Source organism: Lissotriton helveticus, chromosome 5_1 (assembly GCF_964261635.1).
Source record: "Lissotriton helveticus chromosome 5_1, aLisHel1.1, whole genome shotgun sequence".
NCBI classification, from domain to species: domain Eukaryota; kingdom Metazoa; phylum Chordata; class Amphibia; order Caudata; family Salamandridae; genus Lissotriton; species Lissotriton helveticus.
The window spans coordinates 1,405,275,986-1,405,303,572 of NC_136065.1; the positions used below are offsets into that span (position 1 = coordinate 1,405,275,986).

The 27,587-nt window shown below is 47.0% G+C and overlaps 1 protein-coding gene across 1 annotated transcript in view; it reads left to right on the top strand.

Annotated features, from left to right (window-relative positions):
* Nucleotides 1-27,587, top strand: part of LOC144755450 (AMP deaminase 1-like) — a 2,827,830-nt gene that overhangs the window by 2,212,949 nt on the left and 587,294 nt on the right. The window contains exon 11 of the mRNA XM_078644388.1: nt 9,150-9,313. Coding sequence (XP_078500514.1) covers nt 9,150-9,313 — 164 coding nt within the window. The remainder of the gene's footprint in view (nt 1-9,149; nt 9,314-27,587) is intronic.

Consider the following 27,587-nt stretch of genomic DNA (forward strand, 5'->3'; position numbering starts at 1 on the left):
TCGAGCAAGAAGGAAACAGGGGATAACTGCAAGGCATTGTGCTGCAGAGCTCAGATGTCTTTGAAGCTCATAGAAGTCAAAGCGTCTCCTCAGATATGGTGGCCAAGATTTGTATAAGGTGCGGTGAGCAAGGGTAAGGGGCTTGACCAAAACGCTTTGCACTACAGGGAGCCAATGCAAATCCCGGAGGTGTTGCCTTATGCTGGAGCTGCCCGGAATGCCCAGCAGCACTCTTCCTGCTGCATTTTGAATAGTTTGCAGCTTTTTTAGCTGGTGTATGGGAAGGCCAATATATAACGAGTTGGCATGATAAATCCGTGACAAAATGAGGGCACGGGTCACCATGACCATACCGATTTAGGCAGCAGTTGCAGATATGTTCTCAATGATTTCAATTTGCCAAAGCACGCACCGTCCAGTTTTTTTTATCTGCTGTGAGAATTTGGGGTCCTCATTAAACCAGACCCCAAGATTCTTCACCGGAGTGCCAGTTGAGTCCGGCCGCTTTGTATTTTGAAGTTCGCAAGGTGTAGCCGCCAAGGTTCACTGATGCAGTGGGTGCATGATACATGTCTGCAGTAGGTGTGAGAAAGTTCTTACACCTATCCGTTCCATCATGTGGAACCACCATTCTACCCAGTCCAAAACCTTTTCAGCATCTATGGATAGAAGGAGTTTCTCATCCAAATTGTCTCTCACGTGTGAGATGATGAGAGCAAGCATTTTTAAGTGGTTAGTGGACGATCAACCCCCACAAAGTCGGGCTCCCTAGGTTGAACCAAGTGGACAATAACTTTCCCAAGGTGATTCACTAGGACTTTTGCCAGTATCTTGGCATCTGCATTAAGAAGTAATATTGGCCTGTAAGTAGAACACACTAGGGGATCCTTGCCTGGTTTAGATATCAGCCGCGATCTTTGCAGGTAAGAGTGATGGAGCAGTGGGGGCAGGTGGGGGGGGGATTTTGACAGATGGCGACAAGGGAAAATTAATTATTTATTTACTTTTCCCTCGTGGTCATCTGTTGAATCCCCCCCCCAACCCAGCCCCATCACCCCACCGATCTTAACTGCATGGGCCGCTCGTTTTAGATATTAGTGGTATTCTATTTAACAGCAAGTCCCCATTCATAGGTCCTGCAACCAATGAAACTGGTATCAGCAGTTTAATTATCTTATAAAATTCTGATGGGAAGCCATCTTCTCCTGGAGCCTTACCAGTTGCCATATCATCACTTTCCTGCACTACTTCCTCTCAGGATATTTTGCTATCCAAACAGTACTTGGTTCCCCCATCAGTCGCAGTATGGTCAGCCTGTAGAATGGTCTTTATTTAAAAAGAAATACTGTTAGAAAATGCATTTGTAATTATCGTAATAAAGTCTACATCTCCCAGATTACAGTTTGGTTTTTTTTTACCGAAAAACTCATGACTAAGAAAATCCTATGTGGAGCCGCGTATTTTTTTAATTAATTTTTTTTGTCCTCATTCGCCGTCTATCTCACTTCGATATCAACCGTGGGCGTCTGTACTCACTCTCATAACACTGAGGGGAGTAGGCCATTGTAGTGTTGGAATGTGGCCCCGCCTACTAGTACCAGATCTGCCCTTGCTGTCAAAAGAAGAAACCACTGAGATACACCCCATGCCAAGCTCAAGGGCTGGATGGCTTTTGCCGCTTGACCACCGCCATACCTGGCAGCGTGGAGCTGCGTATTAGTGTGATAAAATTACTGAGCTAATATTATGTGTTCAAAGATCCTTTACAAAGTTATTAAGGGTCTAGCAGGAAGTAGAGGATCTGGCTGTCTATGATATTCTTACTCCCCTTCTCCCCAGTTGCCAAGTTGAGCAGTTGCAAGGTACAAATGAATGGCTGAATAGCTGGAGGGCAGAGGAGCAGGTGAATCTAAAATGTCCCTGTGGAATGTTTATAATAAGGTTAGAGCCTACATAAATTATGCCTCAGTATCTATGTATGATACATGCCTCTTTCCTAGAATTGTGGTATTCACAAGGTAAACGAAGAAGCCATAATTTGAACATCTTTGGACCTGCGCTGCTGCAATACACCCCCGATGCTACAGGTAACTTGCATAGCACACCTCTGGGTGGCCGCAAGCATGGAGACTTAAGTACTATTCAGGGAGTGTGAGCACTGAGCATATGGCTGACCACAGTTTTTAGAACATGCAATCTGACAATGGGGGCAGTGCTCCTTCCTCTTCCGCCCCAGGAGAGCCTTTGGTAGGCTTGGTCCTGTTCTCTATACTGATATATTCCAGATGTTTTCAGACCTGCCAATTCACAAGGTGTCACTTTGTGTCACATGATTTTGGCGCCCATCACACTAGGCGAAGGCAGTGGGATAGCACTGCACAGAGCGTCTTTCCAGCTCTTATTTGAAGGCTGTAAACAGCCGAAGCCCATTAGGGAGTATGAAAACACCCCAGTACATCAGCGATGGACTCAGTGACTCTTTGTTTTTTGGATGGTGAGGGGGTGTAAGGGGATTTATGGAGGGCACCATGTTTTTCTAGTAGCTCTAGACACAAGGCCCCCTGCTCCAAAGCCCCACTTTCCCTCACACAGTAAAATATTTATGTTGATTGGGGGCTTGGTCTTTCCAAGCAGCATTTTGGCTGCTCCTTGAGTGGGCTCTGCTGGCCTAGATAAAATCCTGACACCATCCGACCTTTAAAGGAGCCAGCGGTGTCTGAAATTTACAACCACGTACTCCTCGAGGCACCGGGCACAAGCGGAGCCACTTAGGAGAGCAAATGACACACAAGGAGCCCTCCTGCCAGATTGGAAGATCAGGCCCAGAGCAGCACGCTGTGAGCTTTGGAAGAGCGAAACTTCCACTCAGGCTTGGGTGGTGACATACACTACACAGCGGACTAGGATGGAGCGCTATCAGCCCCTGCAAGACCGCACACTGAACCACAGTGGGCCAGTCTGGATATAGGGCTGCCCTGTGTGTGCAGCCGCCAGAGTCCGAGGACTAGGAAGAACAGGCCACAATCTTGAGGCATTTGCTGTGCTGCGGCGCGGCTAAGTAAGCAGACCTGTAGAGCCACCTTTGCTGCCTCGTCGGCGCTCCGGAGTAGACTCAGGAGCGATTTAATCAAGGGGCTCCAGAAAAACAGATTGGGCTGCATGCATCAATAAGGTGACAGGTGAGGGTAGAAAAACGACTTGCTGCATCGCAGGGAATCTGTGATATCATTTGCTTGCTGTAACGAGTGTGGGCACCTTCCACGTGCCTGATTTCAGCTGTGGTCACCGTGAACGCTGTATGTTGGGGCATTAAATACACACACCTAGGCCGTATTGTCCTGGTCTGGGGCATACAGCTCAGTTATAGCAGGGGCAGGTCTGGAGCGTATCGCAAGGCACGTATGGAACAGTCTTAAAACGTGCACATTGCATACATGGCTAGGTATTGTGAGCTTCACCCAGGAAGCTACGTGGAGGTAGCAGTTTGGCCTGATCTGGGGCGTCTGAAGAGAGCCAGACAGCATCCTGCATGAAAGATGCCGGAAGACCCCCGGTCCGCTGGTTGGGCTGTGCACATAATTACTGTCATGGGAGCAGGCTGCGAGACAACCCATTATCCCCCCTGGGCATCGGCTGAGTGTCTGAGATCTCAGGTAGGTTCGCCCCCGTTCTCTAACAGACTCCAATCACATCACTCTCAGGCACAATAGACCAGGACAATGGTGCGTGTACACTTAAGCTGCACAGCACTACTCTCATCCCCTGATCCTTGGGGCTGCATCGGAACAACGCTAAACACTTTAAACCCTACAAGCTGCAGATCTAGGCCAAGGTGCCCCAGATTTATATACCAAACACAAGCCAAGACACAGCCGCTCTACCGGCATGATCAAACACAACGCTAAACAATCAAATTTTACTTTTGAAAACAAAAGGCTCACAAGGCAAATAGAGGGGGCGGAGGGGGATGGTGACAGCCCCTCCACCGAACTGGCGAATGATCAAGGAGATGACCTCCGCACACTCCTGCTGGAAATGAAGGCCAGTCTAAGGACCATTGACAACAAGATGGACATTCTCACTTCCCAACTGGATCAGGTCAATAAACAAGTGGACCTGCATGACATATGTCTGAATCAGCTTGAGAAACACTCCACGGATGCTCATGACTTTCAGATTGAGACTAAAGAACAGCTGTTGCAAAGGACAAAGTATTAACCCTGATCAGATCCAAGAATGATGACCTGGAGGCTTGATCACGACGGAACAATATCTGCATAACGGGAATCCCACAGATAACCGCCATCTTTAAAATGGAAGCATATGTGGATGAGCTGCTGTGAGAACTATTTGGCTCAGACCTCTTGGTGGTATTCACCGTCGAAAGGGCACACCGGACTTTGGGCCCAAAACCACCAGTGGGATCTACACCTCGACCGATCTTGGCCTAGCTACTAAATTACCGGGATAGGGACACCATTCTACACCTGGCCAAGGAGCTTGGTAACATCAACCATAAAGGTAACACTATATCATTCTTCCCTGATTTCACTCCCATTGTGCAGGCAGCTCCCTGGGAGTTTGTACCTGTTAAGCGTGTAGTTCTATAGGCAGAGGTCTCGTATGCACTGCTTTAGTCCACTAAATTGAAAGTCACCCATTAAGTCACTGCCAGGCCAGGTCAAGCAGAAAAACACGTCCCCCACACCAAGCCCGCTTGTTATCGTTGTGGGAGCACAAATCATACAGCCCAGGACAAACGATGCCCAGCATTTCGCTCAAAGTGTACTTTCTGTGGTCTGGTAGACCACTACGAGAAAGTGTGTCGAAGGAATGAGAAGAGGTCAGTTGTGAAGTACATTGCACAACCACAGCACGAGGAGGGATCCAACGAAGGATCGGACGAAGATGACAGAGTGCTGTGCATCGAAGAACTGGTGCTGGGTATTGACACCAAACGCTCAGACAAACCACGTGCGGACAGGTTGATAGGGGGAGTCAAAATTAGAATCACAATCGATTCAGGATCCCCATACACAATAGTGCAGAGGTCAGTATGGGAAGAAGATTTCAGACCCAGCCTTGGCCCCAAGCTGGAACCACGAAACATACGGCCTGTGTCGTACACAGAAAACCTGATCCCCATGGTGGGGTACCGGAGCCTGAAGTTTGAGTTCAGAGGAAGGACAGCCACATGCAAGCTGTACGTAGCGGAGAAAGGACCGTCGGTCCTAGGATGGAGAGACCAGGGAGACCTAGGAATCAAGCTAGACCCTGGCGGCAAAGAACAAATACTTCTCACCGACAATGGAAATTGGCCGGACTTGGAAAGTGTGAGGAGGAAGTTTCCGAGGGTCTTTGGAACGGTAGGGAAACTCGAGAAGTTCATGCACAAGATCATCCTTAAGGAAAACTCCCAACCGGTGTCCCACAAAGTCCGTAATGTACCCATAGCAGTGAGAGAGGCTGTACAACTAGAATTGCGCAGACTTGAAGAACAAGGGATCATAGAGCCAATTGACAGCTTTGAGTGGTTGGCCCCCTTAGTGGTCGCCAGGAAACCCAATGGCAAGGTGCGCCTATGTGTGGACCTGCACGAACTGAACAAATGCTTGGTAGTTGAGAAGTTCCCACTCCTGAGAATCGAGGAAATGCTGGCCAAGACCAGAGTGGTGAAATGGTTCTTGACGGTGGACCTCATGTCAGCATACCATCAGATTGACCTGCACCCATCGAGCAGGAAACTCACATCCTTCATCACACCATACGGATGCTATCAGTTTCGGGCTAGCGTCCGCCGCAGCGGTGTTCCAAAATCTCATGCACCGTCTGTTCAAAGAGGTCGCCGGCATCCAGTACTTTCAGGACGACATCCTCATTATGGGGAAGGATCGCGAAGATCATGATGACAAACTGGAAAAAGTGCTCGGCGTGCTACAGGAGAGAGGGCTGACTGCAGAATGGGAGAAGTGCAGATTTGGGATGACAGCCGTCACCCATCTGGGTCACGAGATAAGCGAACAGGGGATCACTCTCAAGAAGAACAATGTGAGAGCTATCTGTGAAGCCAGATCCCCAGCCAACAAAGATGAGGTGCGGTCATTCCTCAGAATGGCCGAGTACTATAGCTAATTCGTCCAACACTTTGCAACTAAAACGCACAAGCTGAGACAGTTGGTCAGAGACAAGACGACGTTCCTGTGGGACGAAGAAGCTCAGAAGGAGTTCGAAGAACTCAAAAAGGACATCAGCCATGCCGTGCCTTTGCAGGGGCACGATCCCGCAGGAAGATCCATTCTCACCACGGACGCCAGCGAGAAATGCTTGGGCGCGGTCTTGGCACAGGAGAGGGATGACAACACCGTGGAAACGCTCAGCTTTGCGTTCAGAGCATTATCACAGGCCGAACAAAAGTTCAGCGTGATCGAAAAAGAAGTGCTAGCTGTCACCTGGGCCATGGGGAAGTTCCGGCAGTTCCTGTGGGGAATAAGGTTCCGTGTTCAGACCGACCACAAGCCCTTGGTTAAGGTGCTTACCTCTTGCGGACATGACACAGGCACCCCGCGGATCGCGAAGATGACTTTGAAGCTCCTAGAATATACCTATGACGTGGAGTACATCCCGGGGACTCGCAACAAGGTGGCAGACTACCTTAGCAGGGCCTCGGCCATGGAGGACGCACCCATTCCAGCAGCAGAGAATGAGGAGATGGTAGCGGTGATGGAAGACGCAGAGAAGGCCATAAGCTTACAGGAGTGGGAGCAAGCGTACGAGGAAGACGCGAACCTTGCAGAAGTTAAGAGAAATCTTGTGAAAGGTTGCCCGGTAAAGACAAGACTGAAGGAAGTACCCCGGAGACTATATGAAATAAGAGAAGAATTATCCATAAGTGATTCAGGAATCTTCCTTTACCGCAATGACAAAGTGGTACCGCCGGAGAAACTGATCCCCTCCCTGCTGCACCTGTTACATGAGGGGCACCTGGGCATAGTGAAAACCAAGTCACGGATCAAGCAGATGTACTGGTGGCCAGGGATGGATATCCAAATTGAGAGACATGTTAGAGACTGCAATCACTGCCAGGAGTCAGACAAAGTCCTTAAACCGTAGAGACCTGCGCTGGGGAGATTTGATCAACCCCACAATCCCTGGGAGGACCTGGCGGTGGACATACTAGGACCGGTGCTGGATGGCCAGGGAACAGCCAAGAACATATGTGCCGTCATTGACAAGTACTCCAAATGGCCCGAGGTGCACGTGCAAGAGGAGATGGACTCAGAAGTGGTGATCGGGTTTCTCACCTCGGTGTTTCTGAGGGAAGGAATTTCTAGGACACTCTTAACAGACAATGGTCCGCAGTTCACCTCCGAGAAGTGGCACAGATACACCGAAAGGAACGGTATAAAATCCAAGCACACCTCGGTGTACCACCCAGCGAGCAACGGACAGGTGGAGCGGTTTAACCGAGTCCTCATGGGATCGATCCAAGCAGCCATCACACAGGGCAAAGACTGGAAAGTTGAGATTCAGAAAATGTTGTGGGCATATCGAATCACTCCTACAACAACTGGATATAGTCCCTTCCAGATCCTACGAGGCAGACACCCATTCACTAAAGACAATGTAGTGTGGAGGGAAAAGAGCATCACCAGTAAGTGGTCTCCTGCCGTAGTCCAACATAATTTGGAAAAAGCCCAGAAGATTTACACAGATCACTACAATCAGAGGAAGAAGGTGAAGAAATCTGTTCTAGAGAAAGGGGAGTGGGTAAGAAAGGAGAAAGCAAGTATAGCCCACCCCTACAAGTGGAAGAGGTGTACAAAAGAGCAGCACTCCTGAGCGACGGCAAGGTATGGTCCCAGGATCGCATGGCGAAGATAAACAAGATCGTGAAATGGCCGGAGGAAAGAGATTGCGGTACTCCAGTCCAGAGATCAGAAGAGGGAGCAGGGGCAAGTGCATCCGACGATGGAAACCGGGAGAAAGAAGGTGTGCGCAGGGAAAGTGGAGATCTGAGTGAGCTGGGTGTGAGCGAGTCGTCAACCCAGGATGAAATGACACCCCGGGGGAATGAACAAGGCCATGAGAGAGAAAAGGAAAGTAGCCCAGCGGCCAAGGGTGTTCAGGGAGCCTCCACTCCGGTAATGCGCACGCGAGCGGGGAGAGTGATTGTCAGACCTGCACACCTCAGAGACTTTTGACTTTGGACTTGAACTGTTCGTGGGTGTAAAAGGAGGAGATATGTGGTGTCAGCGCTCTAGCCGCGCTGATACGTGCGTGTGACGCAACACGCACTGGGGACATGGCGCACGCTGTGCGCCTGCGCGGACGCCGGTTCGCGCCAGTGAGAGTGAGATTAGGAGCGCGATAGGAGCTGCTGCCCGGCGCTCTTCCGTACATGCTGTATTTAATAAAGATACTTACTGCAAACACCTACTAGCCTGAAGTGGTCATTAAGGGAAGTTCCCTGCTCTATAGATACTACAGCTGAAACTCGAAAACTGCACGCCTTGTGGCTGCTGTTAGCTAAACGCAGAGTATCAATAACCTGGGGAGAAAAGAGAGGCCCCTACGATAAAAGCATGGATACGAGATATCACCTTTAGCCATAACCAACTGTACACATCCTGGGAATTAATACCCACTGCCTCCAGACCGAAATACATTTGGGGTCCCTTCTTAAAATGGCTGAAAACAATCCAGGCAGAGAATACTCCCTCCCCAGACCGCACTGATCAACATGGACAATGATTATTCATTGTATGGAAGAATGTGTATCTATGAAAATGTTAATAAACAAATAAAAAAAACATTTTTATGTTGATTGACAATGTCTGTATTTGTTTTCCCTGACACCATGAGGTATTCAAACATGATTTGGTGGAATATTCCACATCACGTTTTGTTTTGAAGCAGGCATGTGAATATTTGTTCTGTATCCTGCATGTGAACATTAGTGAACATTAATGCTGGGCTCCAATTATAGATGTTTGCTGTTATTTTCAATCTTTGAAAATTGATCAAAAATGAAAACAAGAATCGCAATGTAAGGGTTGTTTTTATAAAACTAAATGTTAATATGAATATAACAATCATTAGCCATGCATTTTGTAAGCATCTTTTCTACAATTTTACGTCATTTTTGATAGGTCACCTCTTTTGACAGCGTGGATGATGAATCGAAACACAGCTCCTACGTCTTCACAAGTGACAGTCCTAAACCACAGGACTGGACAATGGAAAAGAGTCCAACATACAGCTACTACATTTTTTACATGTATGCAAATATTACAGTCCTTAATAAATTTCGCAAGTAAGTCAAAACAAATTTAACTTCTTATACACTGTATATTTATTAATGGCTGCTGCTAAACATAGATGCAGGTAATATTCTCTGCATCATTATTTCCTAAAGACTTTACTGTGCCATCTCGTTATATGCCAGTATATGCTGTGCAGAAATATTGTACAAAAAATAGCGCTACAAAATCAACTACCACAATATTGTGGTGGTAAGTATATAGTTACATATAGATTTACTATTCTTAGCTCCAGATCCACAGGTCTTGACAGCACACATATACATATACATATATATATATATACAGAAAATCTTCCAGTCAAGTGATCCGTCTGATTCAAGTCAAAGTGACAAAATGTCTCATACAATGGAAAAGGCAGGGTCTATTAAAAAAAGACAAACTCAATTTTCTGAAAGTGGATTTTCCAGTAATCCCTAATTTGTATTTTCTGCCGAAAGTGCATAAGATGGTCCCCATTCCTGGCAGGCCCATAATATCTGCACAGAAAAGCTTACTCGAAAAGATCTCGAAGTATGTGGACCATTTCCTTTAGCCGCATGTCTCTGCCTTACCATCATTTGTAAGGGGCACCTCAGACTTCTTAACCCCTTCGCTACTAGGCCTTTTCCCCTCCTGTCCTAAGCCTTTTTTTGGCTATTTGGGGTAGTGAGCGCTTAGGCCCCTGTAACTTTTTGACCACATAAGGTATCCACGCCAATTTTGCGTCCTTTCCTTCCAACATCAAGGGGATTGTAAAGCTACAGAAGGGGGATGGGAGCACACTGCCTCACCTCCCAGCACAGTTAGCCCCTTCGCATTGTGGTATAAGCAGTTCACAGTGATTTCTTACTTGAATTTTAGCTGTAGTGGTTCACCAAAGTTGGTGCAGGTTAGTGCTGTAAATCTCTACACACATGTGTTTCTGGATTTTATCCTTCATCAGTAGAGATAAAAAATGAAAATTCATTCTGGGGTTGCTGGAAAGGCTGCCACAGTCTCTCAGGTCTCAGTACCTCTCTCTGGCGGACAGGTGCATCTCCAAGAGCTCGTCAGCTCAGTGGCTCAAGGGAGCCTTTTCAAACAGAAGGGGGATGGGAGCACACTGCCTCACCTCCCAGCACAGTTTGCCCCTTAGCATTGTGGTATAAGCAGTTCACAGTGATTTCTGACTTGAATTTTAGCTGTAGTGGTTCACCAAAGTTGGTGCAGGTTAGTGCTGTATATCTCTAGAGACATGTGTTTCTGGATTTTATCCTTCATCAGTAGAGATAAAAAACAAAAAATCCTTCTGGGGTTGCTGGAAAGGCTGCCACAGTCTGTCAGGTCTCAGTACCTCTCTCTGGCGCACAAGTTCATCTCCAACAGCTCGTCAGCTCAGTGGCTCAAGGGAGCCTTTTCAAACCGAAGTGGGATGGGAGCACACTGCCTCACCTCCCAGCACAGTTCGTCCCTTAGAATTGTGGTATAAGCAGTTCACAGTAATTTCTTACTTGAATTTTAGCTGTAGTGGTTCACCAAAGTTGGTGCAGGTTAGTGCTGTAAATCTCTACACACATGTGTTTCTGGATTTTATCCTTCATCCGTAGAGATAAAAAACGAAAATTCATTCTGGGGTTGCTGGAAAGGCTGCCACAGTCTCTCAGGTTTCAGTACCTCTCTCTGGCGCACAGGTGCATCTCCAAGAGCTCGTCAGCTCAGTGGCTCAAGGGAGCCTTTTCAAACAGAAGGGGGATGGGAGCACACTGCCTCACCCCCCAGCACAGTTTGCCCCTTAGCATTGTGGTATAAGCAGTTTACAGTGATTTCTTACATGAATTTTAGCTGTAGTGGTTCACCAAAATTGGTGCAGGTTAGTGCTGTAAATCTCTAGACACATGTGTTTCTGGATTTTATCCTTCATCCGTAGAGATAAAAAACGAAAATTCATTCTGGGGTTGCTGGAAAGGCTGCCACAGTCTCCCAGGTCTCAGTACCTCTCTCTGGCGCACAGGTGCATCTCCAAGAGCTCGTCAGCTCAGTGGCTCAAGGGAGCCTTTTCAAACAGAAGAGGAATGAGAGCACACTGCCTCACCTCCCAGCAGAGTTTGCCCCTTAGCATTGTGGTATAAGCAGTTCACAGTGATTTCTTACTTGAATTTTAGCTGTAGTGGTTAACCAAAGTTAGTGCAGGTTAGTGCTGTAAATCTCTAGACATGTGTGTTTCTGGATTTTATCCTTCATCAGTAGAGATAAAAAACGAAAATTCATTCTGGGGTTGCTGGAAAGGCAGCCACAGTCTCTCAGGTCTTAGTTCCTCTCTCTGGCGCACACTTGCATCTCCAAGAGCTCGTCAGCTCAGTGGCTCAAGGGAGCCTTTTCAAACAGAAGGGGGATGGGAGCACACTGCCTCACCTCCCAGCACAGTTGGCCCCTTAGCATTGTGGTATAAGCAGTTCACAGTGATTTCTTACTTGAATATTAGCTCTAGTGGTTCACCAAAGTTGGTGCAGGTTAGTGCTGTAAATCTCTAGACACATGTGTTCCTGGATTTTATCCTTCATCCGTAGAGATAAAAAACGAAAATTCCTTCTGGGGTTGCTGGAAAGGCTGCCACAGTCTCTCAGGTCTCAGTACCTCTCTCTGGCGCACAGGTGCATCTCCAAGAGCTCGTCAGCTCAGTGGCTCAAGGGAGCCTTTTCAAACAGAAGGGGGATGGGGGCACACTGCCTCACCTCCCAGCACAGTTGGCCCTTTAGCATTGTGGTATAAGCAGTTCACAGTGATTTCTTACTTGAATTTTAGCTGTAGTGGTTCACCAAAGTTGGTGCAGGTTAGTGCTGTAAATCTCTAGACACATGTGTTTCTGGATTTTATCCTTCATCCGTAGAGATAAAAAACGAAAATTCATTCTGGGGTTGCTGTAAAAGGCTGCCACAGTCTCTCAAGTCTCTGTACCTCTCTCTGGCGCACAGGTGCATCTCCAAGAGCTTAAGAGCTCAGTGGCTCAAGGGAGACTTTTCAAACAGAAGTGGGATGGGAGCACACTGCCTCAACTCCCAGCACAGTTGGCCCCTTAGCATTGCGGTATAAGCAGTTCACAGTGATTACTTACTAGAATTTTAGCTGTAGTGGTTCACCGAAGTTGGAGCAGGTTAGTGCTGTAAATCTCTAGACACACGTGTTTCTGGATTTTATCCTTCATCCGTAGAGATAAAAAACAAAAATTCATTCTGGGGTTGCTGTAAAAGGCTGCCACAGTCTCTCAGGTCTCAGTACCTCTCTCTGGCGCACAGGTGCATCCCCAAGAGCTCAACAGCTCAGTGGCTGAAGGGAGCTTTTTCAAACAGAAGGGGGATGGGAGCACACTGCCTCACCTCCCAGCACAGTTCGCCCCTTAGCATTGTGGTATAAGCAGTTCACAGTGAATTCTTACTTGAATTTTAGCTGTAGTGGTTCACCAAAGTTGGTGCAGGTTAGTGCTGTAAATCTCTAGAGACATGTGTTTCTGGATTTTATCCTTCATCAGTAGAGATAAAAAACTAAAATTCCTTCTGGGGTTGCTGGAAAGGCTGCCACAGTCTCTCAGGTCTCAGTACCTCTCTCTGGCGCACAAGTTCATCTCCAAGAGCTCGTCAGCTCCGTGTCTCAAGGGAGCCTTTTCAAACAGAAGGGGGATGGGAGCACACTGCCTCACCTCCCAGCACAGTTTGCCCCTTAGCATTGTGGTATAAGCAGTTCAGAGTGATTTCTTACTTGAATTTTAGCTGTAGTGGTTCATCAAAGTTGGTGCAGGTTAGTGCTGTAAATCTCTAGAGACGTGTGTTTCTGGATTTTATCCTTCATCAGTAGAGATAAAAAACAAAAATTCATTCTGGGGTTGCTGGAAAGGCTGCCACAGTCTCTCAGGTCTCAATACCTCTCTCTGGCGCACAGGTGCATCTCCAAGAGCTCATCAGCTCAGTGGCTCAAGGGAGCCTTTTCAAACAGAAGCGGGATGGGAGCACACTGCCTCACCTCCCAGCACAGTTCGTCCCTTAGAATTGTGGTATAAGCAGTTCACAGTAATTTCTTACTTGAATTTTAGCTGTAGTGGTTCACAAAGTTGGTGCAGGTTAGTGCTGTAAATCTCTAGACACATGTGTTTCTGGATTGTATCCTTCATCAGTAGAGATAAAAAACGAAAATTCATTCTGGGGTTGCTGGAAAGGCTGCCACAGTCTCTCAGGTCTCAGTACCTCTCTCTGGCGCACAGGTGCATCTCCAAGAGCTCGTCAGCTCAGTGGCTCAAGGGAGCCTTTTCAAACAGAAGGGGGATGGGGGCACACTGCCTCACCTCCCAGCACAGTTGGCCCTTTAGCATTGTGGTATAAGCAGTTCACAGTGATTTCTTACTTGAATTTTAGCTGTAGTGGTTCACCAAAGTTGGTGCAGGTTAGTGCTGTAAATCTCTAGACACATGTGTTTCTGGATTTTATCCTTCATCCGTAGAGATAAAAAACAAAAATTCATTCTGGGGTTGCTGTAAAAGGCTGCCACAGTCTCTCAAGTCTCAGTACCTCTCTCTGGCGCACAGGTGCATCTCCAAGAGCTTAAGAGCTCAGTGGCTCAAGGGAGACTTTTCAAACAGAAGTGGGATGGGAGCACACTGCCTCAACTCCCAGCACAGTTGGCCCCTTAGCATTGCGGTATAAGCAGTTCACAGTGATTACTTACTAGAATTTTAGCTGTAGTGGTTCACCGAAGTTGGAGCAGGTTAGTGCTGTAAATCTCTAGACACACGTGTTTCTGGATTTTATCCTTCATCCGTAGAGATAAAAAACAAAAATTCATTCTGGGGTTGCTGTAAAAGGCTGCCACAGTCTCTCAGGTCTCAGTACCTCTCTCTGGCGCACAGGTGCATCCCCAAGAGCTCAACAGCTCAGTGGCTGAAGGGAGCTTTTTCAAACAGAAGGGGGATGGGAGCACACTGCCTCACCTCCCAGCACAGTTCGCCCCTTAGCATTGTGGTATAAGCAGTTCACAGTGAATTCTTACTTGAATTTTAGCTGTAGTGGTTCACCAAAGTTGGTGCAGGTTAGTGCTGTAAATCTCTAGAGACATGTGTTTCTGGATTTTATCCTTCATCAGTAGAGATAAAAAACTAAAATTCCTTCTGGGGTTGCTGGAAAGGCTGCCACAGTCTCTCAGGTCTCAGTACCTCTCTCTGGCGCACAAGTTCATCTCCAAGAGCTCGTCAGCTCAGTGGCTCAAGGGAGCCTTTTCAAACAGAAGGGGGATGGAAGCACACTGCCTCACCTCCCAGCACAGTTTGCCCCTTAGCATTGTGGTATAAGCAGTTCAGAGTGATTTCTTACTTGAATTTTAGCTGTAGTGGTTCATCAAAGTTGGTGCAGGTTAGTTCTGTAAATCTCTAGAGACGTGTGTTTCTGGATTTTATCCTTCATCAGTAGAGATAAAAAACAAAAATTCATTCTGGGGTTGCTGGAAAGGCTGCCACAGTCTCTCAGGTCTCAATACCTCTCTCTGGCGCACAGGTGCATCTCCAAGAGCTCATCAGCTCAGTGGCTCAAGGGAGCCTTTTCAAACAGAAGCGGGATGGGAGCACACTGCCCCACCTCCCAGCACAGTTCGTCCCTTAGAATTGTGGTATAAGCAGTTCACAGTAATTTCTTACTTGAATTTTAGCTGTAGTGGTTCACCAAAGTTGGTGCAGGTTAGTGCTGTAAATCTCTACACATATGTGTTTCTGGATTTTATCCTTCATCCGTAGAGATAAAACACGAAAATTCATTCTGGGGTTGCTGGAAATGCTGCCACAGTCTCTCAGGTTTCAGTACCTCTCTCTGGCGCACAGGTGCATCTCCAAGAGCTCGTCAGCTCAGTGGCTCAAGGGAGCCTTTTCAAACAGAAGGGGGATGGGAGCACACTGCCTCACCACCCAGCACAGTTTGCCCCCTAGCATTGTGGTATAAGCAGTTTACAGTGATTTCTTACTTGAATTTTAGCTGTAGTGGTTCACCAAAATTGGTGCAGGTTAGTGCTGTAAATCTCTAGACACATGTGTTTCTGGATTTTATCCTTCATCCGTAGAGATAAAAAACGAAAATTCATTCTGGGGTTGCTGGAAAGGCTGTCACAGTCTCTAGGGTCTCAGCACCTCTCTTTGGCGCACAGGTGCATCTCCAAGAGCTCGTCAGCTCAGTGGCTCAAGGGAGCCTTTTTAAACAGAAGGGGGATGGGAGCACACTGCCTCACCTCCCAGCACAGTTGGCCCCTTTGCATTGTGGTATAAGCAGTTCACAGTGATTTCTTACTTGAATATTAGCTCTAGTGGTTCACCAAAGTTGGTGCAGGTTAGTGCTGTAAATCTCTAGACACATGTGTTTCTGGATTTTATCCTTCATCCGTAGAGATAAAAAACGAAAATTCATTCTGGGGTTGCTGGAAAGGCTGCCACAGTCTCTCAGGTCTCAGTACCTCTCTCTGGCGCACTGGTGCATCTCCAAGAGCTCGTCAGCTCAGTGGCTCAAGGGAGCCTTTTCAAACAGAAGTGGGATGGGAGCACACTGCCTCACCTGACAGCACAGTTCGCCCCCTAGATTTGTGGTATACGCAGTTCACAGTGATTTCTTACTTGAATTTTAGCTGTAGTTGTTCACAAAGTTGGTGCAGGTTAGTGCTGTAAATCTCTAGACACATGTGTTTCTGGATTTTATCCTTCATCAGTAGAGATAAAAAACGAAAATTCATTCTGGGGTTGCTGGAAAGGCTGCCACAGTCTCTCAGGTCTCAGTACCTCTCTCTGGCGCACAGGTGCATCTCCAAGAGCTCGTCAGCTCAGTGGCTCAAGGGAGCCTTTTCAAACAGAAGGGGGATGGGGGCACACTGCCTCACCTCCCAGCACAGTTGGCCCTTTAGCATTGTGGTATAAGCAGTTCACAGTGATTTCTTACTTGAATTTTAGCTGTAGTGGTTCACCAAAGTTGGTGCAGGTTAGTGCTGTAAATCTCTAGACACATGTGTTTCTGGATTTTATCCTTCATCCGTAGAGATAAAAAACGAAAATTCATTCTGGGGTTGCTGTAAAAGGCTGCCACAGTCTCTCAAGTCTCAGTACCTCTCTCTGGCGCACAGGTGCATCTCCAAGAGCTTAAGAGCTCAGTGGCTCAAGGGAGACTTTTCAAACAGAAGTGGGATGGGAGCACACTGCCTCAACTCCCAGCACAGTTGGCCCCTTAGCATTGCGGTATAAGCAGTTCACAGTGATTACTTACTAGAATTTTAGCTGTAGTGGTTCACCGAAGTTGGAGCAGGTTAGTGCTGTAAATCTCTAGACACACGTGTTTCTGGATTTTATCCTTCATCCGTAGAGATAAAAAACAAAAATTCATTCTGGGGTTGCTGTAAAAGGCTGCCACAGTCTCTCAGGTCTCAGTACCTCTCTCTGGCGCACAGGTGCATCCCCAAGAGCTCAACAGCTCAGTGGCTGAAGGGAGCTTTTTCAAACAGAAGGGGGATGGGAGCACACTGCCTCACCTCCCAGCATAGTTCGCCCCTTAGCATTGTGGTATAAGCAGTTCACAATGAATTCTTACTTGAATTTTAGCTGTAGTGGTTCACCAAAGTTGGTGCAGGTTAGTGCTGTAAATCTCTAGAGACATGTGTTTCTGGATTTTATCCTTCATCAGTAGAGATAAAAAACTAAAATTCCTTCTGGGGTTGCTGGAAAGGCTGCCACAGTCTCTCAGGTCTCAGTACCTCTCTCTGGCGCACAAGTTCATCTCCAAGAGCTCGTCAGCTCAGTGGCTCAAGGGAGCCTTTTCAAACAGAAGGGGGATGGGAGCACACTGCCTCACCTCCCAGCACAGTTTGCCCCTTAGCATTGTGGTATAAGCAGTTCAGAGTGATTTCTTACTTGAATTTTAGCTGTAGTGGTTCATCAAAGTTGGTGCAGGTTAGTGCTGTAAATCTCTAGAGACGTGTGTTTCTGGATTTTATCCTTCATCAGTAGAGATAAAAAACAAAAAATCATTCTGGGGTTGCTGGAAAGGCTGCCACAGTCTCTCAGGTCTCAATACCTCTCTCTGGCGCACAGGTGCATCTCCAAGAGCTCATCAGCTCAGTGGCTCAAGGGAGCCTTTTCAAACAGAAGCGGGATGGGAGCACACTGCCTCACCTCCCAGCACAGTTCGTCCCTTAGAATTGTGGTATAAGCAGTTCACAGTAATTTCTTACTTGAATTTTAGCTGTAGTGGTTCACCAAAGTTGGTGCAGGTTAGTGCTGTAAATCTCTACACATATGTGTTTCTGGATTTTATCCTTCATCCGTAGAGATAAAACACGAAAATTCATTCTGGGGTTGCTGGAAAGGCTGCCACAGTCTCTCAGGTTTCAGTACCTCTCTCTGGCGCACAGGTGCATCTCCAAGAGCTCGTCAGCTCAGTGGCTCAAGGGAGCCTTTTCAAACAGAAGGGGGATGGGAGCACACTGCCTCACCACCCAGCACAGTTTGCCCCCTAGCATTGTGGTATAAGCAGTTTACAGTGATTTCTTACTTGAATTTTAGCTGTAGTGGTTCACCAAAATTGGTGCAGGTTAGTGCTGTAAATCTCTAGACACATGTGTTTCTGGATTTTATCCTTCATCCGTAGAGATAAAAAACGAAAATTCATTCTGGGGTTGCTGGAAAGGCTGCCACAGTCTCTAGGGTCTCAGCACCTCTCTTTGGGGCACAGGTGCATCTCCAAGAGCTCGTCAGCTCAGTGGCTCAAGGGAGCCTTTTTAAACAGAAGGGGGATGGGAGCACACTGCCTCACCTCCCAGCACAGTTCGCCCCTTAGCATTGTGGTATAAGCAGTTCACAATGAATTCTTACTTGAATTTTAGCTGTAGTGGTTCACCAAAGTTGGTGCAGGTTAGTGCTGTAAATCTCTAGAGACATGTGTTTCTGGATTTTATCCTTCATCAGTAGAGATAAAAAACTAAAATTCCTTCTGGGGTTGCTGGAAAGGCTGCCACAGTCTCTCAGGTCTCAGTACCTCTCTCTGGCGCACAAGTTCATCTCCAAGAGCTCGTCAGCTCAGTGGCTCAAGGGAGCCTTTTCAAACAGAAGGGGGATGGGAGCACACTGCCTCACCTCCCAGCACAGTTTGCCCCTTAGCATTGTGGTATAAGCAGTTCAGAGTGATTTCTTACTTGAATTTTAGCTGTAGTGGTTCATCAAAGTTGGTGCAGGTTAGTGCTGTAAATCTCTAGAGACGTGTGTTTCTGGATTTTATCCTTCATCAGTAGAGATAAAAAACAAAAATTCATTCTGGGGTTGCTGGAAAGGCTGCCACAGTCTCTCAGGTCTCAATACCTCTCTCTGGCGCACAGGTGCATCTCCAAGAGCTCATCAGCTCAGTGGCTCAAGGGAGCCTTTTCAAACAGAAGCGGGATGGGAGCACACTGCCTCACCTCCCAGCACAGTTCGTCCCTTAGAATTGTGGTATAAGCAGTTCACAGTAATTTCTTACTTGAATTTTAGCTGTAGTGGTTCACCAAAGTTGGTGCAGGTTAGTGCTGTAAATCTCTACACATATGTGTTTCTGGATTTTATCCTTCATCCGTAGAGATAAAACACGAAAATTCATTCTGGGGTTGCTGGAAAGGCTGCCACAGTCTCTCAGGTTTCAGTACCTCTCTCTGGCGCACAGGTGCATCTCCAAGAGCTCGTCAGCTCAGTGGCTCAAGGGAGCCTTTTCAAACAGAAGGGGGATGGGAGCACACTGCCTCACCACCCAGCACAGTTTGCCCCCTAGCATTGTGGTATAAGCAGTTTACAGTGATTTCTTACTTGAATTTTAGCTGTAGTGGTTCACCAAAATTGGTGCAGGTTAGTGCTGTAAATCTCTAGACACATGTGTTTCTGGATTTTATCCTTCATCCGTAGAGATAAAAAACGAAAATTCATTCTGGGGTTGCTGGAAAGGCTGCCACAGTCTCTAGCGTCTCAGCACCTCTCTTTGGGGCACAGGTGCATCTCCAAGAGCTCGTCAGCTCAGTGGCTCAAGGGAGCCTTTTTAAACAGAAGGGGGATGGGAGCACACTGCCTCACCTCCCAGCACAGTTGGCCCCTTTGCATTGTGGTATAAGCAGTTCACAGTGATTTCTTACTTGAATATTAGCTCTAGTGGTTCACCAAAGTTGGTGCAGGTTAGTGCTGTAAATCTCTAGACACATGTGTTTCTGGATTTTATCCTTCATCCGTAGAGATAAAAAACGAAAATTCATTCTGGGGTTGCTGGAAAGGCTGCCACAGTCTCTCAGGTCTCAGTACCTCTCTCTGGCGCACTGGTGCATCTCCAAGAGCTCGTCAGCTCAGTGGCTCAAGGGAGCCTTTTCAAACAGAAGTGGGATGGGAGCACACTGCCTCACCTCCCAGCACAGTTCGCCCCCTAGATTTGTGGTATACGCAGTTCACAGTGATTTCTTACTTGAATTTTAGCTGTAGTTGTTCACAAAGTTGGTGCAGGTTAGTGCTGTAAATCTCTAGACACATGTGTTTCTGGATTTTATCCTTCATCAGTAGAGATAAAAAACGAAAATTCATTCTGGGGTTGCTGGAAAGGCTGCCACAGTCTCTCAGGTCTCAGTACCTCTCTCTGGCGCACAGGTGCATCTCCAAGAGCTCGTCAGCTCAGTGGCTCAAGGGAGCCTTTTCAAACAGAAGGGGGATGGGGGCACACTGCCTCACCTCCCAGCACACTTGGCCCCTTAGCATTGTGGTATAAGCAGTTCACAGTGATTTCTTACTTGAATTTTAGCTGTAGTGGTTCACCAAAGTTGGTGCAGGTTAGTGCTGTAAATCTCTAGACACATGTGTTTCTGGATTTTATCCTTCATCCGTAGAGATAAAAAATTAAAATTCATTCTGGGGTTGCTGTAAAAGGCTGCCACAGTCTCAAACGTTTTTCTGGATTTTATCCTTCATCCGTAGAGATAAAAAACGAAAATTAATTCTGGGGTTGCTGTAAAAGGCTGCCACAGTCTCTCAGGTCTCAGTACCTCTCTCTGGCGCACAGGTGCATCCCCAAGAGCTCGTCAGCTCAGTGGCTCAAGGGAGCCTTTTCAAACAGAAGGGGGATGGGAGCACACTGCCTCAACTCCCAGCACAGTTCGCCCCTTAGCATTGTGGTATAAGCAGTTCACAGTGAATTCTTACTTGAATTTTAGCTGTAGTGGTTCACCAAAGTTGGTGCAGGTTAGTGCTGTAAATCTCTAGACACATGTGTTTCTGGATTTTATCCTTCATCATTAGAGATAAAAAACGAACATTCATTCTGGGGTTGCTGGAAAGGCTTCCACAGTCTCTCAGGTCTCAGTACCTCTCTCTGGCGCACAGGTGCATCTCCAAGACCTCGTCAGCTCAGTGGCTCAAGTGAGCCTTTTCAAACAGAAGGGGGATGGGATCACACTGCCTATGTTCCCAGCACTGTTCACCCCTTAGCATTGTGGTATAAGCAGTTCACAGTGATTTCTTACTTGAATTTTAGCTGTAGTGGTTCACCAAAGTTGGTGCAGGTTAGTGCTGTAAATCTCTTGACACATGTGTTTCTGGATTTTATCCTTCATCAGTAGAGATAAAAAACAAAAATTCATTCTGGGGTTGCTGGAAAGGCTGCCACAGTCTCTCAGGTTTCAGTACCTCTCTCTGGTGCACAGGTGCATCTCCAAGAGCTCATAAGCTCAGTGGCTCAAGGGAGCCTTTTCAAACAGAAGGGGGATGGGAGCACATTGCCTCACCTCCCAGCACAGTTCGCCCTTTAGCATTGTGGTATAAGCAGTTCACTGTGATTACTTACTTGAATTTTAGCTGTAGTGGTACACCAAAGTTGGTGCAGGTTAGTGCTGTAAATCTCTTGACACATGTGTTTCTGGATTTTATCCTTCATCAGTAGAGATAAAAAACAAAAATTCATTCTGGGGTTGCTGGAAATCCTGCCTCAGTCTCTCAGGTCTCAGTGCCTCTCTCTGGCGCACAGGTGCATCTCCAAGAGCTCGTCAGCTCAGTGGCTCAAGGGAGCCTTTTCAAACAGAAGGGGGATGGGAGCACACTGCCTCACCTCCCAGCACAGTTGGCCCCTTAGCATTGTGGAATATACAGTTCACAGTGATTTCGAATTTTAGCTGGTAGTGGTTCACCGAAGTTGGTGCAGGTTAGTGCTGTAAATCTCTAGACTCATGTGTTTCTAGATTTTATCCTTCATCAGTAGAGATAAAAAACGAAAATTCATTCTGGGGTTGCTGGAAAGGCTGCCACAGTCTCTCAGGTCTCAGTACCTCTCTCTGGTGCACAGGTGCATCTCCAAGAGCTCGTCAGCTCAGTGGCTCAAGGGAGCCTTTTCAAACAGAAGGGGGATGGGAGCACACTGCCTCACTTCCCAGCACTGTTCGCCTTAGCATTGTGGTATAAGCAGTTCACAGTGATTTCTTACTTACATTTTTGCTGTAGTGGTTCACCAAAGTTGGTGCAGGTTAGTGATGTGAATCTCTAGACACATGTGTTTCTGGATTTTATCCCTCATCCGTAGAGAAAAAAAACCAAAAATTCATTCTGGGGTTGCTGGAAAGGCTGCCACAGTCTCTCAGGTCTCAGTACCTCTGTCTGGCGCACAGGTGCATCTCCAAGAGCTCCTCAGTTCAGTGGCTCAAGGGAGCCTTTTCAAACAGAAGGGGGATGAGAGCACACTGCTTCACCTCCCAGCACAGTTGGCCCCTTAGGATTGTGGTATAATCAGTTCACAGTGATTTCATACTTGAATTTTAGCTGTAGTGGTTCACCAAAGTTGGAGCAGGTCCGTGCTGTAAATCTCTAGACACATGTGTTTCTGGATTTTATCCTTCATCAGTAGAGATAAAAAACTAAAATTCATTCTGGGGTTGCTGGAAAGGCTGCCACAGTCTCTCGGGTCTCAGTACCCCTCTCTGGCGCACAGGTGCATCTCCAAGAGCTCGTCAGCTCAGTGGCTCAAGGGAGCCTTTTCAAACAGAAGGGGGATGAGAGCACACTGCCTCACCTCCCAGCACAGTTCGCCCCTTAGCATTGTGGTATAAGCAGTTCACAGTGATTTCTTACTTGAATTTTAGCTGTAGTGGTTCACCAAAGTTGGTGCAGGTCAGTGCTGCAAATGTCTAGACACTTGTGTTTCTGGATTTTATCCTTCATCAGTAGAGATAAAAAATGAAAATTTATTCTGGGGTTGCTGGAAAGGCTGCCACAGTCTCTCAAGTCTCAGTACCTCTCTCTGGCGCACAGGTGCATCTCCAAGAGCTCGTCAGCTCAGTGGCTCAAGGTAGCCTTTTCAACCAGAAGGGGGATGGGAGCACACTGCCTCACCTCCCAGCACAGTTCGCCCCTTAGCATTGTACTATAAGCAGTTCACACTATTTTCTTACTTGAATTTTAGCTGTAATGGTTCAACAAAGTTGGTGCAGGTTAGTGCTGTAAATCTCTAGACATGTGTGTTTCTGGATTTTATCCTTCATCAGTAGAGATAAAAAACGAAAATTCCTTCTGGGTTTGCTGGAAAGGCTGCTACAGTCTCCGAGGTCTCAGTACCTCTCTCTGGCACACAGGTGCATCTCCAAGAGCTCGTCAGCTCAGTGGCTCAAGGGAGCCTTTTCAAACAGAAGTGGGATGGGACCACACTGCCTCACCTCCCAGCACAGTTCATCCCTTAGCATTGTGGTATAAGCAGTTCACAGTAATTTCTTACTTGAATTTTAGCTGTATTGGTTCACCAAAGTTGGTGCAGGTTAGTGCTGTAAATCTCTACACACATGTGTTTCTGGATTTTATCCTTCATCTGTAGAGATAAAAAACGAAAAATCATTCTGGGGTTGCTGGAAAGGCTGCCACAGTCTCTCAGGTCTCAGTACCTCTCTCTGGCGCACAGGTGCATCTCCAAGAGCTCGTCAGCTCAGTGGCTCAAGGGAGCCTTTTCAAACAGAAGAGGAATGGGAGCACACTGCCTCACCTCCCAGCAGAGTTTGCCCCTTAGCATTGTGGTAATAGCAGTTCACAGTGATTTCTTACTTGAATTTTAGCTGTAGTGGTTAACCAAAGTTGGTGCAGGTTAGTGCTGTAAATCTCTAGACATGTGTGTTTCTGGATTTTATCCTTCATCAGTAGAGATAAAAAACGAAAATTCATTCTGGGGTTGCTGGAAAGGCAGCCACAGTCTCTCAGGTCTCAGTACCTCTCTCTGGCGCACACTTGCATCTCCAAGAGCTCTTCAGCCCAGTGGCTCAAGGGAGCCTTTTCAAACAGAAGGGGGATGGGAGCACACTGCCTCACCTCCCAGCACAGTTCGCCCCTTAGCATTGTGGTATAAGCAGTTTACAGTGATTTCTTACTTGAATTTTAGCTGTAGTGGTTCACCAAAGTTGGTGCAAGTTAGTACTGTAAATCTCTAGACACATGTGTTTGTGGATTTTATCCTTCATCCGTAGAGATAAAAAACAAAAATTCATTCTGGGGTTGCTGGAAATGCTGCCACAGTCTCTCGGGTCTCAGGACCTCTCTCTGGCGCACAGGTCCATCTCCAAGAGCTCGTCAGCTCAGTGGATCAAGGGAGCCTTTTCAAACAGAAGCGGGATGGGAGCACACTGCCTCACCTCCCAGCACAGTTCGTCCCTTAGCATTGTGGTATAAGCAGTGCACAGTAATTTCTTACTTGAATTTTAGCTGTAGTGGTTCAACAAAGTTGGTGCAGGTTAGTGCTGTAAATCTCTAGACACGTGTGTTTCTGGATTTTATCCTTCATCAGTAGAGATAAAAAACGAAAATTCCTTCTGGGTTTGCTGGAAAGGCTGCTACAGTCTCTCAGGTCTCAGTACCTCTCTCTGGCGCACTGGTGCATCTCCAAGAGCTCGTCAGCTCAGTGGCTCAAGGGAGCCTTTTCAAACAGAAGTGGGATGGGAGCACACTGCCTCACCTGACAGCACAGTTCGCCCCCTAGATTTGTGGTATACGCAGTTCACAGTGATTTCTTACTTGAATTTTAGCTGTAGTTGTTCACAAAGTTGGTGCAGGTTAGTGCTGTAAATCTCTAGACACATGTGTTTCTGGATTTTATCCTTCATCAGTAGAGATAAAAAACGAAAATTCATTCTGGGGTTGCTGGAAAGGCTGCCACAGTCTCTCAGGTCTCAGTACCTCTCTCTGGCGCACAGGTGCATCTCCAAGAGCTCGTCAGCTCAGTGGCTCAAGGGAGCCTTTTCAAACAGAAGGGGGATGGGGGCACACTGCCTCACCTCCCAGCACAGTTGGCCCTTTAGCATTGTGGTATAAGCAGTTCACAGTGATTTCTTACTTGAATTTTAGCTGTAGTGGTTCACCAAAGTTGGTGCAGGTTAGTGCTGTAAATCTCTAGACACATGTGTTTCTGGATTTTATCCTTCATCCGTAGAGATAAAAAACGAAAATTCATTCTGGGGTTGCTGTAAAAGGCTGCCACAGTCTCTCAAGTCTCAGTACCTCTCTCTGGCGCACAGGTGCATCTCCAAGAGCTTAAGAGCTCAGTGGCTCAAGGGAGACTTTTCAAACAGAAGTGGGATGGGAGCACACTGCCTCAACTCCCAGCACAGTTGGCCCCTTAGCATTGCGGTATAAGCAGTTCACAGTGATTACTTACTAGAATTTTAGCTGTAGTGGTTCACCAAAGTTGGTGCAGGTTAGTGCTGTAAATCTCTAGAGACATGTGTTTCTGGATTTTATCCTTCATCAGTAGAGATAAAAACTAAAATTCCTTCTGGGGTTGCTGGAAAGGCTGCCACAGTCTCTCAGGTCTCAGTACCTCTCTCTGGCGCACAAGTTCATCTCCAAGAGCTCGTCAGCTCAGTGGCTCAAGGGAGCCTTTTCAAACAGAAGGGGGATGGGAGCACACTGCCTCACCTCCCAGCACAGTTTGCCCCTTAGCATTGTGGTATAAGCAGTTCAGAGTGATTTCTTACTTGAATTTTAGCTGTAGTGGTTCATCAAAGTTGGTGCAGGTTAGTGCTGTAAATCTCTAGAGACGTGTGTTTCTGGATTTTATCCTTCATCAGTAGAGATAAAAAACAAAAAATCATTCTGGGGTTGCTGGAAAGGCTGCCACAGTCTCTCAGGTCTCAATACCTCTCTCTGGCGCACAGGTGCATCTCCAAGAGCTCATCAGCTCAGTGGCTCAAGGGAGCCTTTTCAAACAGAAGCGGGATGGGAGCACACTGCCTCACCTCCCAGCACAGTTCGTCCCTTAGAATTGTGGTATAAGCAGTTCACAGTAATTTCTTACTTGAATTTTAGCTGTAGTGGTTCACCAAAGTTGGTGCAGGTTAGTGCTGTAAATCTCTACACATATGTGTTTCTGGATTTTATCCTTCATCCGTAGAGATAAAACACGAAAATTCATTCTGGGGTTGCTGGAAAGGCTGCCACAGTCTCTCAGGTTTCAGTACCTCTCTCTGGCGCACAGGTGCATCTCCAAGAGCTCGTCAGCTCAGTGGCTCAAGGGAGCCTTTTCAAACAGAAGGGGGATGGGAGCACACTGCCTCACCACCCAGCACAGTTTGCCCCCTAGCATTGTGGTATAAGCAGTTTACAGTGATTTCTTACTTGAATTTTAGCTGTAGTGGTTCACCAAAATTGGTGCAGGTTAGTGCTGTAAATCTCTAGACACATGTGTTTCTGGAATTTATCCTTCATCCGTAGAGATAAAAAACGAAAATTCATTCTGGGGTTGCTGGAAAGGCTGCCACAGTCTCTAGGGTCTCAGCACCTCTCTTTGGGGCACAGGTGCATCTCCAAGAGCTCGTCAGCTCAGTGGCTCAAGGGAGCCTTTTTAAACAGAAGGGGGATGGGAGCACACTGCCTCACCTCCCAGCACAGTTCGCCCCTTAGCATTGTGGTATAAGCAGTTCACAATGAATTCTTACTTGAATTTTAGCTGTAGTGGTTCACCAAAGTTGGTGCAGGTTAGTGCTGTAAATCTCTAGAGACATGTGTTTCTGGATTTTATCCTTCATCAGTAGAGATAAAAAACTAAAATTCCTTCTGGGGTTGCTGGAAAGGCTGCCACAGTCTCTCAGGTCTCAGTACCTCTCTCTGGCGCACAAGTTCATCTCCAAGAGCTCGTCAGCTCAGTGGCTCAAGGGAGCCTTTTCAAACAGAAGGGGGATGGGAGCACACTGCCTCACCTCCCAGCACAGTTTGCCCCTTAGCATTGTGGTATAAGCAGTTCAGAGTGATTTCTTACTTGAATTTTAGCTGTAGTGGTTCATCAAAGTTGGTGCAGGTTAGTGCTGTAAATCTCTAGAGACGTGTGTTTCTGGATTTTATCCTTCATCAGTAGAGATAAAAAACAAAAATTCATTCTGGGGTTGCTGGAAAGGCTGCCACAGTCTCTCAGGTCTCAATACCTCTCTCTGGCGCACAGGTGCATCTCCAAGAGCTCATCAGCTCAGTGGCTCAAGGGAGCCTTTTCAAACAGAAGCGGGATGGGAGCACACTGCCTCACCTCCCAGCACAGTTCGTCCCTTAGAATTGTGGTATAAGCAGTTCACAGTAATTTCTTACTTGAATTTTAGCTGTAGTGGTTCACCAAAGTTGGTGCAGGTTAGTGCTGTAAATCTCTACACATATGTGTTTCTGGATTTTATCCTTCATCCGTAGAGATAAAACACGAAAATTCATTCTGGGGTTGCTGGAAAGGCTGCCACAGTCTCTCAGGTTTCAGTACCTCTCTCTGGCGCACAGGTGCATCTCCAAGAGCTCGTCAGCTCAGTGGCTCAAGGGAGCCTTTTCAAACAGAAGGGGGATGGGAGCACACTGCCTCACCACCCAGCACAGTTTGCCCCCTAGCATTGTGGTATAAGCAGTTTACAGTGATTTCTTACTTGAATTTTAGCTGTAGTGGTTCACCAAAATTGGTGCAGGTTAGTGCTGTAAATCTCTAGACACATGTGTTTCTGGATTTTATCCTTCATCCGTAGAGATAAAAAACGAAAATTCATTCTGGGGTTGCTGGAAAGGCTGCCACAGTCTCTAGGGTCTCAGCACCTCTCTTTGGGGCACAGGTGCATCTCCAAGAGCTCGTCAGCTCAGTGGCTCAAGGGAGCCTTTTTAAACAGAAGGGGGATGGGAGCACACTGCCTCACCTCCCAGCACAGTTGGCCCCTTTGCATTGTGGTATAAGCAGTTCACAGTGATTTCTTACTTGAATATTAGCTCTAGTGGTTCACCAAAGTTGGTGCAGGTTAGTGCTGTAAATCTCTAGACACATGTGT